Below are 17,675 nucleotides of genomic sequence, written 5' to 3'. Positions count from 1 at the left end.
TCAGGACACAGGGCCACCACATCCCAGCTCCAGCACCCATCCCACCCCAGGACTGATGAGGTTTTGTCTCCTCCATGCAGGAGGATCAGAAGCAGTTGCAAATTTTGGGGTAGCCTTCCAAAGGTTCTCCTGGACGGGGCAGAGCTGCCACTCCCCCACCACTGCCAGATCTGACCTGGCTGAGCAGCAGCAATGGCACCTCCCAGGACCCCATGACACCCTGCCACCTGCACTTCTTGCTGCCCTTCCCTCAGAGCCAAGGCCTCACAAGGGATGTCCCTTTGGCTGCTGAATTTTGGAAGGAGACCCATCCTTTACTCAGCTCCTGAATGCAAAGCAAACTCCAGAAACCACAACCAACAGCACAGGCTGCAGTCACTGCAAGTGGCTCCATGCCCACACACTGTGCTGAAGCAGCACCCCACAGCACCCCACAGCACCCCACAGGACCCCACAGCATCCCACAGCACCCCACAGGACCCCACAGCATCCCAAGCACCCCACAGGACCCCACAGCATCCCACAGGACCCCAGAAAAGCCTCTGGCTGGGCATGAGATACATCAGCAGGGCAGTGGGGCTCTGGCCAAGCTACAAAATCCTGATGAGGGAGCAGGTTTGATGCAGGTCAGGTCCTTTCCCATTATTCCCAGTATTATTCCCATTATTTATATATAATTTCCTCTATTCTGAATAACCTGGGGCAGACCAATAAAGGCCATCCTGAGCACAGGGAGTGCTGTCATCCCAGCCTGGACAGAATTTCCCATGCACATCTGTGCAGGGGTGTTCTCTCAGTGTCCCACCCCAGCAGGGACCCTCGTGCTCCCTCCTGCCATCACCAGCTTGTGTCCCATGGGATTTTTATTTGGACTGAATTCAAGGGAGCCAATGCACATGACCAGAACCTCCCTCCCCCCAGGTCAAGCTGCCTTTGCCACAGAGCTGAGGGGACCTGACAAGAGCTAACTGGGAAATCTCTCCATTCAGCAATCAGGGAAAACACCACCTGAACAGAAAGTGCATGAACTTGGTAAGAGAGCAAGAAATCTGGAGGGAAAAAAATTCTTATTTGAGTTCACTAGGTTACATTCTACTGAATCCACCTTCCTTGCCTCCCACTGAGTACACACAAAGTAAATAAAAACAGAAGTGAAAGAAAGTGTTGGCATGAAAGTGGGCACCAAGAGCTGTCACAACATTCTCTCAAACCCCCTGAGGAAGAACCAGTTTCATGGTCCCTGTCCACGCCTGCACGGACCCCCAGAGCTGCCACAACACCTCAAGCCCAACTCAAACCACTGCACCCCATCACCTGAGGGTTTGCAGCTCTGCCATCCTGCCACTGCCATGCACTGCCACACCTGGCTGTGCCCCCTTCCAGAGCCACCAGGGACCCCCAGACCCCCTGGAGCAGAATCCCCACCACCCTCACAGACCCCTCACCACCGGCACAGGCGATTTCCAGCCCACCCACCCATCTGGGCTCAGCATCGACCCCTCCTCAAGGCAGCACCCGGCGCCCCAGCCTGGCACAGGAGGCTCCTACCTGGTGCTGGTGAAGAGCCCTGCCCTTGGCACCGCCGAGCCCAGCCGGCTCCTGCCCTTGTGCCACCTCAGGGCACCGCACCCTGTGCCTGGAGAGCTGCAGGCGCCTGGCTCGGGTTTCACGGAGCGCTTCCAATGCGGTTCGATCGCCACTAAATCAGCGCTCATCAGCAGCCTCCGGACGAGAGCCCGGCACGTCCCGGTGCCCGTGGCTCAGCAGGGTCCCGAAGAGCCCCGAGCGTCACGCGGGGCAGCGGGGTGGCATGCCAGCTGGCAGGGGGTGGCACTGGAGGAGCCACCTTGAGCCAAGAGCAGGCGGATGCACCTGACAGCAGCTCTCAGTGACAGCGAGATGGGGGAATGGGGCAGCTTTCCGAGCTGGGCACGGAGAATCCCCTCTGTAACTTCCTGAAGAGGCACTGGGTGCTGTCACCTGACAGCAGCTCTCAGTGACAGGGGACATGGGGGAACGGGGCTGTCTCAGGCTGGAGGCAGAAAATTCCCTGTGTAACTTCCCAAAGAGGCACTGGGTGCTGGGGGAGGGATGGGAAGGGCACAGGGGGCTCTGCTCTGGCCATGGAGGTGGCCCAGGGGTCCTGCTGTAGCATCAGGAGATGCTCCAGTGTGCTGGCCTGAGCAGACCCAGGCAGGGTGCAGGTTTTGGAGGGCCTGGCCATGGCTGCAGCTCTTCCAGCATTTCATAACACTGCACAAACCAGCTGCCCCCAAACTCTGCCATATGCTCTGCTAATGCCACTGCGAGGCACATTTTAGGATCAGTCCATAAACCATCAGAGCAAGGATTAGTGTGAGCTGTCTCTCCTCAAGGGCTCTGGACTGCAGGCTGGCTCCTGGCACACACAGGGCTCAGACCACCCACAACCCTCAGTTCTGACCCCCCAGATGCCCAGCTCTTACCCTCAGATGCTCTTAGGGCTCCCCTCAGCCCCGCTGGCACAGGCTGAAGGGCAGTGGGACATCTTGCAGCCTCCAGGGAGGGCAGGGAGCTCCCCCGGTGCCACTGCGCCTGTCCTCTCCTTTGCACATCAAGATCATTAACACCGCATTCAGGGCTGCCTGTCCCCTGAATCAGCAGATCCCAGCCCCGCTCCCGGGCAGCGAGGACAGCTGAAACCCAGCTGAAGGAGACACCATGGAGCGAGGGAGCGAGGGAGCAGCGCTGCTTCTCTGCCTGTCTGCTCTGGGAAGCAAAACCTGGGCAGTGCCACCTGCTCTCAGCCCAGCAGGGAAAACAGCAGAGCGGGGAGTGAGACATTCCAGCCGTGGGTTTAGCTCTAGGTGTGAGCACAGAGCAGGGAGCAGTGGGAGAGGAAGGGCTGAGGCTCCATGGTTCACCCCCTCGCTGGCTGTGCATCCCCAGGATCTCTGCTGGATGAGGAGAACCTGCCAAGATCACAGCATCCTTCAGGATTCCTGTGGTCAGCACAAAGGTTAGGGCAGAGCCAGGTCCCACAGGGCCACTGTGTGATATAATAAATAAATAAATAAATAAATAAATAAATAAATAAAGCACAGAGAACTTGGTGATGCCCAGGGAGACTCTGAGCCCTGGCAGCACCTCGTGCTCCCCTCGCTGTTTGCTGAAGCTGCCCCAGGGAAATTCCCAGAAAAGATGATTTTCCACAAGTGCAGGATCCAGAATGAGATCCAGGCCAGCTCCTGGGGACCTCCTCCCCCACTGCAGGCCTGGAGAGCAGGGTCAGCAGCGGTGCCACTGGAGGCACAACACCACAAGCATGGGCACAAACACCACGGGATGGCACTGCCAATCCCCTTCCTCCACCCACGAGTTCCCTGGCAGAGGTGAGGACCCACCACGAGCACTTACAGTGATGAGCAGGGTTCCAGCAGGTCCCTCAGCAGAGGTGGGCACAGTCCTCCCTCCCAGCTTCCCTCACTCCCACATCTGGCTCAGGAGCTTTTCAGGGCAGAAATTGGCTTTTAAGTGAATTTGTGGAGAGCTGCTGGCTAACAGGAGACCTCCAGCTTAAGCTGGAGCTCTCAAAGGCTCCTCTATTACAAGGCAAATTAAATATTTGATAGTGCTAAGCAAGTGACATTTGCAGTCTGGTCACGCCAGGGGTATCAGATAGAGACATTTGCAATGGGATCTGTTTAAATCCATGTAGTGCTTTGGATCTGTCCATCAAAACAAGCCCAGAGCTTTATTAAAATCAATGTTATCAAACACCCTGCTGGGGGAGGCTCTGGAGCCCACGTGGTGGGGCTGGGGGGCAGCTGAGCCCTGCTGAGCTGTGAGGCTGCAGCACTGTGCAGCTCTGGAAGAGATTTTTCTTAAATATTAGAGAGTGGCAAGAGACTTATCCCTACCTGCAGCTGTGGGAGGGAGATTTGCTGCAGCAGAAAAAAGGGAAAGCATTGACCCAGCCCCATCTGGAACCTGTTTTCAATCAGATCTCTTACATATGAGAGATTTCTGATACCTGACACCAGATCAGACGTGCTCCCATCCCAGACCCATCAGACACACATTCCAGAAACTTCCATGAAGTAGTTCAGTGTGACAAATGCCCGATTCCCTTCCCCACCTCAGCAGGGGCTGCACGGAAACACACTTTGTCCAAGTGCAACGACACTATTTCCATGGCCTTCCCTAAAATAAAGGGCTTGGAAACATAAAAGGCTGCAAGGGACTTTCTGCATCTGTCACAGGAGATGTGACAAAGTGACACAGCATCCAGGCCACTTGTTGACAGTGGACAGTGCCCTTCACGGGCAGATTTGGGGAAGATTTCCTTACCAGCACATGGCTCAGTCCCATCAGCTGTGGTGGCAGGGGAGTTTCCTGGGCACCAGGACTGCTCTGGGTCTGCCCTCGGGGACCCCCAGGGGTCCAGGGACAGCAGGACACCCCAATGTGGCTGAGGGGCCAGCCCAGTGCCAGCCCCTCTGCCCCAGATCCCTGGCACTTGTCACTTGGCTGAAGCTCCCAAACCTCCCAGCTGCTGGGAGAAGTTTGCAGAAGCATCTCGAGCTGAAAGGCAGATGACAAGTAAAAAGAACCCCCAATTTATTGTTTTCTCAGAATTTAGAGTGGGAGGAAGGAAAATGGGACGACCCATGATTTTTTAATGCCTGCAGTTGGCAGCTCCATATTTAATGTGACAGCATCCCTTTAAGAAAAATATGTTCATACACAAGAAAGAAAATAAATTGGCAAAGCAATTTGCTTTCAAGCTAGGCTGACAATTCCCCACTCCAATGTTTTGCTGCAGCCTTGGGTGAGCTGCAGTGGCCAGCACTCCATGCAGGGCAGGGATCATCTCAGAGGTTAGGGATGCTCCACTGGGTGATGAGCCCATCTGGGAGCAGTAATTTATCCCAGAGATGGTGCAAAGAAAGAGTGGAAGGAATAATTCATTGTGTGTGAGGTGACAAGGAGACTGTGCTGTCATGTTAGCACACTGACAACTCCCCAGCACAAACAGAGATGCTTGTTACCCACACGATCAAAGGGGCTTCTGCATTTGGGGTAGGAAGGGAGAAAAAAAAGACAGGGAGAAAGGAAAAGAAGAGCAAAATCAAAGCCTTGTTACCGTTTCTTATGAAAGAAACTTGTGAGAAATGCTTTCTGCAGAGCAATTAGTCACCAGGATCTGAGGCAAGAGCCCAGCAGGACCCACTGCTGCTGCCCTGGGGCTGGGGAGGAGCCTGGGGGGGACAGCAGGAAGGACCTGTCTGACAGGGGACAGCACCATGGCACCAGAGCCATCATTAAGAGGGGCATCAGAAACCAGTTAAAACCATCCCTGACTTCTGCATTCCCCTGACTGAGGGTTGGGGGTCCCCAGGATGATGCTGCACACCCAGCACACGAGGTCCCTGCTGACAGTCAAGCCCCTAAAGCTTTGAGTTTGGTGATGATGATGCCATACCCAGGGGTGCCACAAAACCCCTGAGGCCCCCCACGTGGTGCTGGGGGGTCCCCAAGAGTGATGAGGGTGCAAGAACCGTGCTGCAGGAGCATTGGCCTTCAGCCTCAGTTCACACCTTGAAACCCTGACTTGTGTGTGAACAGCAGGATGCCAGAGCTGACAGGCAGGGAAATGAAATGGGACAGATGATAATGAATTGCCCACATCCCTCAGCATCTCCTGGATGTGCAGTAATGAAGTTATACACTGCTCACTGGCTAGAGGACAGAAGAAGAGTTTCAGAGCTCGGGTTTAATCAGTTCAGTGACAAGCATGGCCTGGATTCATTCCCTCCTCTCACCACGGTTTGGTTTCTCCTGGCTGCCCCAGGACTCAGAGCCCTGCTCCTGCAGCACTGGGATGAAGCTGCAGGAGCCCAGCTGCTGCAGTGTGAGAATCCTGTGCTGTGCTGGAGGTCACTGGAGTCAGCAGAGAAGCACGTGTGTCCAATTAGACTGGGAAACCTCTGCTCCCAGAAGGGCAGAGGGCAGCCAGCCCTGGCTGGCAGTGCAGGTGGCAGCTGCAGTGTTTATTTGGGCAGCACCACCAAGGTTATTTAACAAGCTCAGGTGGGTCAGAGCTCCTGTTTGAAAGGAACTCCAAAATGGACTCATGATGTTGGGAAGGATGAAAGTTTGACAGGAAAGTCTCACAGATATGTATTCTTAGCAGAAAGATTTTTGAATGTAGAGTTTGATGAAAGAATAAAGATGGAAGCAAGTTTTGATATAGAAGAAAAGAATTGCTGAGCCAGTCTTGCTGGATAACCAAGGAGACAAAGGGTGTGTTAGTTAGAAGGGGTTTTTATGGCTTAGAGCAAAGGATAAACCCACCCCAAACAAGAAGATGTTTTTACCAAGCAGAAAGAGAGCACAGGCAAACAAGCCTGCTGATGTTGCAAGTAGAAAAAAGGTCTCAGAATTTTCTACTGCAAGAAAACTGAAAAATAACTTCCGGCTTAAACTTTAATGTACTGAGTGTGAGTGACTGGAGAACAGTGACATGAATGTGGTAATTAGAGTAGTTATGATAGGCCATAGATAAAAGTTAAGGTATAGATTGGTTCTACTCTATTAAGATGCTCAGCAAAGAAAAGTCTATAAAGCATTGTAACCAAAACTCAGGGTGTCCAGGCCTGCCTGCAGCTGGAGCTGACAGCTGTGAGCACAGCTCTGTCACCCACAACCCTGGACTGCTGGAACACCTTGGATGGGATAAACTGCATTTTGGAGAGCCACCTGGAGTCCTGCATCTCTCATTCAGGCTCTTACACATGAAAAGTTGCTTACCTCCCTGCCAGGACACAGCCCCACCCCTGCTCCCTCCCAGAGCTCTCCCTGCTCCCTCTGTGCATGACACTGCCACTGCTGTCACCACGCTGTCACCAGAGGGTACCTGGCACAGGGGGGAGACAGAGCTGGGCTGGGCATGGCTCACATCTCTCGTGGTGTTGTGAGGTCCCCAGGACGAGGTGAGAGATGAGAATCTGACTACAAGTCCTCAGAAGGCTGATTTGTTATTTTATGATATATTAAAAGAAAATTATCTACTAAACTATACTAAAAAAAGAGAAAGGAGACATCAGAAGGCTGGACAAGAATGAATAATCAAAACTCATGACTGACCAGAGTCCTGACACAGCTGGACTGGGATTGGTCATTAATTAAAAACAATTCACATGCTGGGTGAACAATTCTCCAAATCACATTCCAGAGGAGCAAAACGTGGAGAAGCTGAGGCTTCTCATCTTGCCAGGAGAAGAAATCCTGGTGAAGGGATTTTTCAGAAAATATCACAGTGACAACATCAGCTGCACCAGTGAGCCACGGCTGGGGCAGAGGCTGCTCCTTCCTCAGGGCATTCCCAGGGTGAAACCTGGGAGCTGCTGCTCGAATTCCAGTGAGAGGAATAGCAGATTTGTCTTTCCAAACAAGCTGTGGGGCCTGCTGGTAGATAAAACCAGCACTGGGAGATAAAAGAAACAGTGGGAAGGATTCCACTGATTGATGAATGGAAAAATATATTTAGGTTTGCCGAGAAATGAAATTATGTATTGAAAGATGAAAGAAATAATGGGGAAGAAAAACCCCTAAATTCTGTAAGAATTAAAAATTAAAAGGGAGGGTTACACATCAGAGGGAAGTTTTTGGTATCAGGTGTTCTGGGAAGTCTGAACCTCCCAAGTACCTCAGCCAATGGGGAAAGAGAGAGGGAAATGAGGCCGGGAAATTGGGATAAAAAGGGAGGCTGCATCCTCCAAAAATTGGAGAGACCCCAGGGGAATGTCCCATGGCCTCTCCCTTTATCCGAATAAAGTCAAAGGACTCCTCTGTCTCCTTTTTGGACACGAAGCTCTGATGTTTGTGGGTTAATTTTCCTAACGCAGGCAATGGGGAGGCGGTGGCGGGGCAGCCCGGGCAGAGGGGCCGCTGCCAGCTCCGTCTGCAGCCCGCCCGTGCCAGGCGTGTCCCTGCCTGGCACAGCCCCAGCCCGCAGCCAGCACGGGACAGGCGGCCAAGGCACGGCCCTGGAGCTGCCTCGGGGCTGCACCGGGATGCCAAGGGGAAGCCCCGCAGCCTCCAGCCCCTTGCCAGGGCTCCCGGTTCCCCGGGGCGGGCGGGGGACAGCGGCGGGAGGCTGAGCGCCGCCGGAGCCGGCGAGAGGCGGAGGCGTTGCTGTTATGAAAACATGCGAGGGCTGTGTCTGAAAACATTGTGAGGAGCCAGCTCCATAAATAGGCCCTTTATGGCTCTTCCCTGAGCTCAGACAGGCTCTTTCACACACGCTTGGCTCCGGCACGGCGGGTTAAAACAGCGCCGTGTTGGGTGGGGGACCCTGGGGAGCAGCGGCAGACGGGAAACTGAGGCACGGAGCCCCCACCCCCACCCCCCGGAGGGCTAAGCAGGGGGTGCCACCCCCGGTGTGTCCCTCGGTGTGCCCGTGGGAGAACAGAGGCCAGGACAGTGACCCGTCACTGCAGCTGTCCCCTGCCACCACCTCCGCACGCAGCACGCCCCGGCAGCGCACGGCCGCGATTAATCAGCGCGTTCATCAGGGAGCTGTCATTAATGGAGCAGCTCCTGTGCCCGTGGATGGTCTGTGCGGTGTCAGAAGCTGTGAGTGCCGCAGGAGCTCCTCACTGCTCTCGGCCACAGGCACTGAACGCGGTGACAGCTCGGTTTGTGCCCCCTCAGCGAGCGTCCCCCGGTGTGGGAGCGCTGGTGACTAAAGCAGCGGGTGAACGATTTGTGACTCACGCATAATTTTGTTCATTTCGTGCCTTTTTTTAGCGCGGGGCGGACAGAGCTCACCCAGCAAACTCTCGCCAGGCACCGCCACCGCTCCCTCACCGCGTCCCAGCTCCGGGCACCCACCTGGGGCTGGGCACCTTCTTGCAGGCAACATCTGTTTGATGCGGTTCTGCCACGGAAAACAGAGAGGAGAAGCTGGAAAACACTGCCAAGGGCTTTGGCTTGCTCTTCATTCTCCTTTTTACTGTTTCCTTTCTGACCTGGGAGAAGGCAAAGGGAGCGCTGCAGCCGCGGGGAGCTGGGGAGCCCCGGTGGCACCGGCAGGCCCGGGAGCCCCGGGAGCCTCGGCAGCCCCGGTGGCCCCAGCAGGCCCAGCAGCCCCGGGAGCCCCGGGAGCCCCGGCTGAGCAGCTCACACCGCCCTGGCACTGGCCTGGCAGCTGCCTTGATCAAGAGCAAAGCACTGAGCTCTTATTTTGGCGGTAATCGATGTCTGCAAACACCAGGTGCCGGCTTGAATTAAGGAGCTCTTTGAGCTGGAATTGTGCTGAGCACCCGGCGCTGCCAGAGGAACCTCTGCCCGGACCACCTGCATCAGCCTGAGGACCAATGGCAGCATCCTGCAGGCTGGGGACAGCGACAGGGACGTGCCAGAAGTTTCCTCTCATCCTTACAGACAGGGCAGCCACAGCACAGCAGGCGTATGAGTGCAGCAACCCGGCTTGTGAGAGCAGCTCCGGCCCTGTGTCGGTGTGTTTGCACCTCCAGGTGACCCGTGCAGGAGTGCAGAACGATGTCAATGTCCTTGGCACTGCCACCACACCTGGGTGGATCCCCTCCATCCAGGGGAGCCACGCACAGGTGCCCCCATGCCATCCCTTGAGCAGGGATCTGTGCAATCTCACCACCCGTGTGACCAACGCCACCAGCGCCAGCCACTCCCCTCTCCCACGGGCACCTGCAAAATGTCACCCAGCGCCACCAAACTCTCTCATGGGGGCAGAGCGACACCGCCCCAAAGCAGCTTCAGGGCTGGCAGCCCCAGCCACCGCGGAGGACAGAGAATTGTCACCTCCTTGAAGCAGCTTTGTCTTTGCTTTCTCTTTAATGATTTCCCAGCTGCTTCCCCATTTCAGCCGATAATGGGACTTCACTCCCTATCTGGGTCTGAGAGGCTCTTGCCTTGTTCAGGCTGGAGAAAATCAATTCCCCTCTCACTCAAGTCTTTGCAAGACAGATGAACTGGAGCTCGTGCCTGCCTGAGCAAAATATTTATTCAGTCTGGGAACAGATTTACTTTTGAACCTTCTATAAATACAGCTGAGGGCCCCCATTTAATCCCTTACCAGAAGACCTAATTTTATTTGTTTTATGTTTTAAAGAATTCTCCCTTTTCCAACGCCTTGTCAGCAGGTGAAGAGAGGCAGGATTTTTGGCACCCAGCTTGGCAGTGGGCAGTGCTGGGCAGCCAGTGCCTGACCCCACTGCAGGAGGGGTTTGGGGGTGACAGGGTCAGCAGTGCAGGGTCTGGGTTCTGCAGGATTTCCTGCTCTCTGTTACTGATTTACACCCATCCCTGGAGCCAGGGCAGGCAGGGAGAGGCCAAATCCTCCACAGAGGCTCTTTGTGACCCTGCCTGCCCTGCCCACATGAGGATCCCTGTGCTGGGGGCAGTCTCTGTCTCAGCAGGGCCATCCACAACCCTCTGCAGCCCCTCAAGACCTGAGACCACCTTCCACCAGACCCAGTAGGGACCCTGCCTGGCACCACAGCATCACACCACCCTGACCCCCCAAGGATCCTGCATCATGTCACTCCACAGCCAGCAATCCCTCAGCTGGGTCTGGGTTCCCACCCCTGGCAGGAGAAGGAAAAGCTCCTTGGGGTGGGTGGCCAGTGGGGAGCTGCTCCCAGGGCACTCAGGGGCATCCTGCCACCTGCCAGCAGCTCTGCCACACACCACTGTGCTCTTGCCAGAGGGTTTGCCCAAATCCTCAGGAGGAGAAGAGCTCCCAAGGACAAACTGAAAAGTTTTCCCAGCAGATGCCAAGAGCCAGCAGGTGCTGGAGCTGATTTTCTGCTACCAGAAGCCACCTTGGCACTTCCCTGGGAGGAAATCCAGAGCCCCATGCCCGTGGGAGCAGCGCTGGCACTGCAGCAGTGCTGGCAGCAGAGCAGCCCTGGAGGTGCAGGTGGCTGCCAGGTGTCTCTAAACCCCTTTGCCTCATCCCTGCATTGGTCAGTGCCCATCCTGCCCCAAGACTCTGGCACTGATTTTGCCTTCCAGTGGCAATGGAGCACACAAGTCACCATCTCCTCCCCTCCTGGCCAGGAAGGTGAGACTGGCACAGCTGTGAGCCCTGCAGTGCCAGTCCCAGGTCCCTCCCCAAGCTCTGCAGCAGCTCCAGGCCAGGAGTGAGCTCCTGCACAGCCCCAGGATGGACAGACCCCAACCTGGACAAGGGAATTGCTGTTTTCCCATCTGGCAAATCCCCAGCCCTTGGAATACTCCTCCAAATGCACAGTGGGCTCTACACCACAACTGGCTCACTTCTTTGACACGCTTATTAAATTGTTATTACACCTGTTGGCTAATTAGCTCCTCTGGAAACCAGAGGGAACAGAAATTTGACATTGGCCTGTGCAAACCTGCAGCCCTGCAGATGCTGGCTGGGTCTGGGGGGTTCAGTGGGGCTTGGGAGAAGTGGGGGACTGGGAATATGGCTCTGTGGAAATGTTCCCCACTGCCCCACACTCCAGCTGCCCCATCTCCCAGCCAGATGGGGAGTGGGGAGCCCAGGATTGATGGTGAACCCCCTGCATCCCACGCCTGGGGTGCCAGCACTGCCCTTGCTGAGCACAGATTAATCTGGGAGAGCTTTAATCCTCTAAAACCCTTTCATAACAGCCCTCAAAAATAAGCCTGGAGAGTTCCTAATACTTCTTGAAAATTTGGAGTTGGGATATTTATAGGCTCTGGCTTTGCATGAGAGGAAGCACAGCCAGCTCTGGGTGGGAGGGCTCCGAGGTGGAGGAACCTGCCCCGGGGGCAGCCACTGCCCCACCCCAGCAGCCGCTCTGTGCCACTCCCAGTCTCCTGCTGGCACCATAACAAGCTCCCCTTGTTTGGGAATTTTATGATTTTTTTTTTTTCCTACAGGCGTTTCAGGCTCCTCAGAAGAGCACAGACCGGCTCTGTGCCGTCAGCCCTTCAAAGGAGCGCAGAGCAGCAGCGCTTCCGACCAAGACAAACAGCACTGACGCCCCCTGGGCACCTGGCTGAGGAAACCAAGGGCAGCAAACCACACAAAGTTCACAAAAAAAATCCCAAGCCTCTAAAAATGTGTCAGAAGTTACCCACACCCACCAAAACCAGGAGGTTGGGGTCCTGCCCTGCTGGTTTCCAGTCAGCACCAGTGATGGCCACTGGCATCTCTGCCACGCTGGTCCTGGTCCTGGCAGGGACACCCAGGGCAGCAGCACACTGGCACCTGCAAGAGCCAAGTGGCAGCTGGCAAGAGGCAAATCACTGGTTCCATGCAGTCTCTCCTGCTTCAACAAATAAAGAGAAAAATATCCTCCAAAAAAAGCTCTTAGCCCTTTGCCCCGTGGTTTTACAAAGATGTCACCGAAGATGTCCCCAGGGCAGAATTCTCCCAGGTCCAAGGCAGCAGAGCCCTCAGAACTGGGGTGATAGGAAGATGAGAACCCCTATGATCCTACACAGGCCAAACCCACCCACATCCAACAGCTCCTTCACCCCCCTGATGCAGAGCAAGAGGCAGTGGCCAGATGTCCCAGAAATACCCAAACTGGAGACAGAGTGGCATCAGCCTGATCCCCAGCAGAGCCCCCAGCTCATCCCCTGGCTGGGCACAAGGCAGAGGAGTGAGCAGAGCTGGCACAGAGCTGCCAGGATCACACCAGAGGAACCCAGAGCCTCACCAAAGGAAGCAGCAGGGACGCCCAGCTCCCTCAGCACCCCGAGCCCAGCCCCTGCTGCCTGAGCAGCTGGAGCAGCTCCTGACTGCAGACAGACCCAGGCACAGATTAGGGCTTCACCTCAAAATGTTTCCTTTGCAATTTCCCAGTGATCTTTCTTATCAACTAATTAAAAAATTTCCATAATTAGGCCAGGGAAAATCACGACTCGGGAACGCTCCCATTTCAAAGCAGCACAGATCTGTTCTGTATCAAGGGCTCAGAGCCCTCACCAGAGCCAGGTTTCCCCAGAAGCCACCCCCATGACCAGGACTCCTCCTGAGCCCACCCCTGCAGGGCCCCAAGCCCACCACCAGCCCCTCTGCCTGGCACCCTGCCGGGAATTCATCCTGGAGAAAGGGCTGTTTACATTGCAGGGGCAAAAGTGGTGGGGATTGTAAAAAAACAACCATAAACCCTCTGACAGCGAGGGATTCTCTGTGCCTTCAGCCCCTGTGAAGTCAGGAGTGCTTGGGGAACACCCCACAGACATGCAGAGCAAAGCTCCCCCTGTGCCCACAGCCTGGTGTGCCTGTGCCAGCCCTGCTGCCATGGCCAGGCCATCCTGAAATGCCAACACCTGCACCAGGGAAGCTCCCACGGGAGCTGGGACACCCCCTGCTCACAGAGCAGCTCATGGCTCCTAAATCTGCAGGTTCCCTTTGGCAAGTAAATTGTAATTCTAAGAGAAATGGTGCAGCTGGGGCATCCCCTGCTCACAGAGCAGCTCATGGCTCCTCAGTCTGCAGGTTCCCTTGGATGACTGGCAAGGAAATCGTTGTATTTCTAAGAGAAATGGAGCAGTTGTTAGGGTGCAGCTGCAGCCTGGGTTTCCTTGAGAGCACAGACATAATTCCTGACAGGGGCTTTCTGACACAGAAATTATGGAGCTATTTTGGAGGCAATCTCAGAACATCATACTAAGAAACAGCCCTAGTACATCACAATATCGTTGCTAAATTGACAAATAGACCCTCATGGGCTTCATTATTCTACTCTGGGAGCACATTTTTGCATTTTTATCATCCCTAGAAATGATTAAAGAGCTGCAGAGCTGAGGGCTCTGGCTTTGGAACACTCAAACTCCAGTCCTGATTGAGCTGAGTTGGAAGGGCTGCAGGGCTTGGAAAGGGAACTTTTGCCCTTTGAATGTGTAAGTCTGGCACGTTCTGGAGACTCTCTGGTGCTTCCACAGCAGGTTTGCTTTTAGCCCTGGGAGTTCACCAGTGTAAAACAATGTGACTGACATATCCAGTGCTGGGTGGGGAACATCCCTGCAAAGGTTCAGTCAATACCAAACTTGTGTTGTGCACTCGTAGAAATTCATTGATCTCCCCAGAAACATCAGATAAAAGCCAAACAAGAGGAAGATCCCCAGAAATACAAGTAAGAGCCCAAAGACCAGGGTTCCTTTAGGAGCTGATGTCTGAGGATGCTCAGGCAATGCTCAAGGAGTGATTTTGGAATTTTGGAATTGCTGTAGATGGCCACGGCCAGGTGGGCCACAGCAGCACTCCAGGCTCTGCACATTCCTGCTGGCCCATGGGGATGAACAGCAGGTGGGTGCAGGCAGAATGAGCTCTGTCCATGTCCTTGTCCCTGTCCCCACTGGCACTTTGTTCTGGGACAGCTGGGAATGCTGGGCAGAACATGAACCCCCAGAAACAGTGCAGAGAACATCAGGCAGGCAGGTGGGGAGGGATGGCATGGCATGGCATGGCATGGCATGGCATGGCATGGCATGGCATGGCATGGCATGGCATGGCATGGCATGGCATGGCATGGCATGGCATGGCATGGCTGCTCTGAGCCCACTCCAGCAGGATGAGCAGCCTGAGCAGCCAGACCCCAACCCTCACCCAGCATGGCCAGGACATGCAGCCCTCCACAGTCCAGCACTGGGTCCAAGCCCTGAGGCCAGTGAGCCACCAGCTCCCAGAAATATTTATAACTCCTGAGACTATTAAACAGCCTCCCAATTTCTCCATGGAGAGGCTGCTGCTCTGCCAGAGTTGAGCAGCACTCAGGCAGGGGGAGAGAGCAGCCACTCTGGAGCCCCAGCCAAGCATGATGGGAGCTCAGGGATGAGAGCTCAGGGATGGGAACTCAGGGATGGGAGCTCAGGGATGCTCAGGGATAGGAGCTCAGGGAAGGGAGCTCAGGCATGGGAGCTCAGGGATGGGAGCTCAGGGATGGGAGCTCAGGGATGGGAGCTCAGGGATGGGAGCTCAGGGATGGGAACTCAGGAATGGGAGCTCAGGAACGGGAGCACAGGAATGGGAGCTCAGGAATGGGAGCTCAGGGATGGGAGCTCAGGGATGGGAGCTCAGGAATGGGAGCTCAGGGATGCTCAGGGATGCTCAGGGATGGGAGCTCAGGGATGGGAGCTCAGGGATGGGAGCTCAGGGATGCTCAGGAATGTTAGGTCAGGGATGCCAGCTCAGGGATGCTCAGGAATGCCAGGACGGGGATGCCAGCTCATGAATGGAGCTTGGGGATGCCAGCTAAGGGTGGGAGCTCAGGGATGCCAGCTCAGGGATAGGAGCCCAGCAATGCCAGCTCTGGGATGCCAGCTCAGGGATGGGAATTCAGGGATGCCAGCTCAGGGATGGGAATTCAGGGGTGGCAGCTCAGGGATGCTCAGGAATGGGAGCTCAGGGATGCCAGCTAAGGGTGGGAGCTCAGGGATGCCAGCTCAGGGATAGGAGCCCAGCAATGCCAGCTCTGGGATGCCAGCTCAGGGATGGGAATTCAGGGATGCCAGCTCAGGAATGCTCAGGAATGGGAGCTCAGGGATGCTCGTGTACGAGGCTCACAGTGGGAAGGCACAGCCTGGCATGACGTCACAGCCCTGCTAACGCAGATCCTGCTCTGTGCATTCACAGGCAGAGCCACATCCAGGGTCACAGCAGCCTTTTTTCCAACGCACGTGGCAGATTACAGAACAAGCACAAAATCCACAGCACTCATCACCCTGCCCTGAACTCTGCATTTGGCAGGAGAGTTTCTGGTCAGGCAGAATCACACAAGGGACCAACACAGCTCCTCCATCCCCACGGAGCCCTTCCACACAAGTGACAAACATTCAGCAAAGCCACTGGGCTGGATGCTCCACTGGAAAACACCTGCAGTCACTTCAAAAAAAGTCAGTGGTGATGGATTTGGATGGCAGTGGCTGAAGAAACTCCCAGCCAGGCTGGCAGCTGGGACAGAGCCTCATTTATCTGCAGGCTCTCACACACACTGCCCATTGGTGCTATTTTCAGGCACCGTGCCCCACACGCAGACACAAACATGTCCACTCCCCACTCAGACATCCCAGGTAAGCAGGGGGTGAAGCCAATGTGTGCACAGTGCTGAGCAGGGCAGGGCAGCTCCTGCCTCACATTTTCACCCAAAATTGCTCCCTGTGGGGCAGAGGTGCTGCCATACCTCGTGGGACCCACAGACACATCCAGGCCTCTCAGGAGCAGCTCCAGCAGCAAGGTGCCAGTGCACACTGCTGAATCAACCTGGCAATGCCAGGCCCTAGACCCCTCACCCTCCACACAGAATCATCTCCTCTGTTTAAGCAGCACTTTCAAATTTTGCTCTGCAAACAAATCGCAGCCTGTTGTGCCAAGATGTTGTTTTCCCACCCGCCCATCCAGCAGGACCGGCGCTCACCGCCCTGCCAAGGGCAGGCACGGGCACGTCCCTGTGCCGGGATCCGCGGGGGTTGCTCTGGGGCAGAGCAAGCCCCGGCCCTGCCCACCCCCATACAAACTCCTTAAAAGCTTCCACCGTAACTCACTGCCGCTCCCAGTTAACAGCAAAGTCTGTTGGAAATGGCCGGGGGAGAGCGGTCAATCCGCTTCTGCCTCCACATTCCTGGACCAGGGCACCGGGCTGCTCCCACCCGGAGACTGAGCCAACAGAACGAGCTTTTGTGCAGCTCTCTGAAGGTCCTTTCCATAGGAGCCAAGAGTCCCCGTGGAGGCAGCCAGAAGCTCGGCTCCATTCCCAGCGCAGCTCTCCAAGTCCCGGTCCCAGCAGGGTCCCGCGCAGCTCCGGGGTGTGCTGTGCACGGTGACAGCACAGCCGGGCCCGGAGGGGCCCAAGCACCGCTCCACCGCCCCCTGCCCCTCTTGGGCAGCAACCTCGACACCTCCTGGGCCAACGCCGCCCACGGCCGGGTGCTGCCGCAGAGCCCGGTCCCGCAGACGCCCGTGGGGGTCCCACGCCGCGCACCCCGCAGTGCCGGGGGTTACGGGACGAGCCGGGGTTACCGGGTCCCGCTCGGTGTGGGAGCCTCAGCCCCGCGCCGGACAGGGGGGCCTCGCTAAAGTTCCGCTCGAGAAGTTTCCCTCCTGACCCCTCCGGTGGTCAGCGGGGCCGGGGTTCCGCCGCCCCCGCCGCCCCCGCCGCCCCCGCCGCCCCTGCCCCGTGTCCCGTTGCCGCCGGGATGGAGCGCGGGGAGCGGGGCGAACATCCGGCCCCGATCCCGAATCCCGGGGCCTTTCCAGCGCATCCCCCCCCACCTCCCACAACTTTCCTAAGCCTGAAACTCCCCTTGCCCACAGCCCAGCCCCGCGGCAGCCGGTACCGGCAGCCCGCCCGCCCTACCTGCCCAGCCGCCCGGCTCCGCCGCCGTCTGCAGCATCCTCCCGCCGGCTTCTCGCTCCCGGCCGTGCGAGCGCGCTCTCGCAGGAGGAGGAGGAGGAGGAGGAGGAGAAGGAGGAAGAGGAGGAGGAGGAGGAAGGGGGGGATGAAGGCAGCGCGCGCGCCGCCGCGGTCCAACCCCCCCTCGGCGCTGCGCGCCCGCACGGAGTGGGAGGGGGAACGGCGGCGGCGCATCCCGGTGCTGCATCCCGCAGCTGCATCCCGGTGCTGCATCCCGGAGCTGCATCTCGCAGCTGCATCGCGGGGCTGCATCTCGCAGCTGCATCCCGGTGCTGCATC

At 56.5% G+C, this 17,675-nt stretch overlaps 1 protein-coding gene across 7 annotated transcripts in view; it reads right to left on the bottom strand.

The window, feature by feature from the left end:
- ZNF385C (zinc finger protein 385C) overlaps positions 1–17,449 on the bottom strand; it is a 63,679-nt gene extending 46,230 nt beyond the window's left edge. For 3 of the 7 annotated variants that reach the window (XM_059869591.1, XM_059869592.1, XM_059869598.1), the window contains exon 1: positions 17,340–17,449. In XM_059869591.1, the coding sequence (XP_059725574.1) occupies positions 17,340–17,376 (37 nt within the window). In that variant the 5' untranslated portion in view covers positions 17,377–17,449. Of the gene's footprint in view, positions 1–1,548; positions 1,756–2,465; positions 2,608–3,396; positions 3,563–17,339 lie in introns of those variants that run through there. The other 4 variants (XM_059869596.1, XM_059869593.1, XM_059869595.1 and 1 more) reach the window with 4 other exon arrangements.
- Between the last annotated feature and the right edge of the window lie 226 nt (positions 17,450–17,675).

This window comes from Haemorhous mexicanus, chromosome 28 (assembly GCF_027477595.1).
Source record: "Haemorhous mexicanus isolate bHaeMex1 chromosome 28, bHaeMex1.pri, whole genome shotgun sequence".
Classification (NCBI taxonomy): domain Eukaryota; kingdom Metazoa; phylum Chordata; class Aves; order Passeriformes; family Fringillidae; genus Haemorhous; species Haemorhous mexicanus.
Note: the sequence above shows the minus strand (reverse complement) of the source record. Positions and strands in the feature narration are given on the sequence as shown.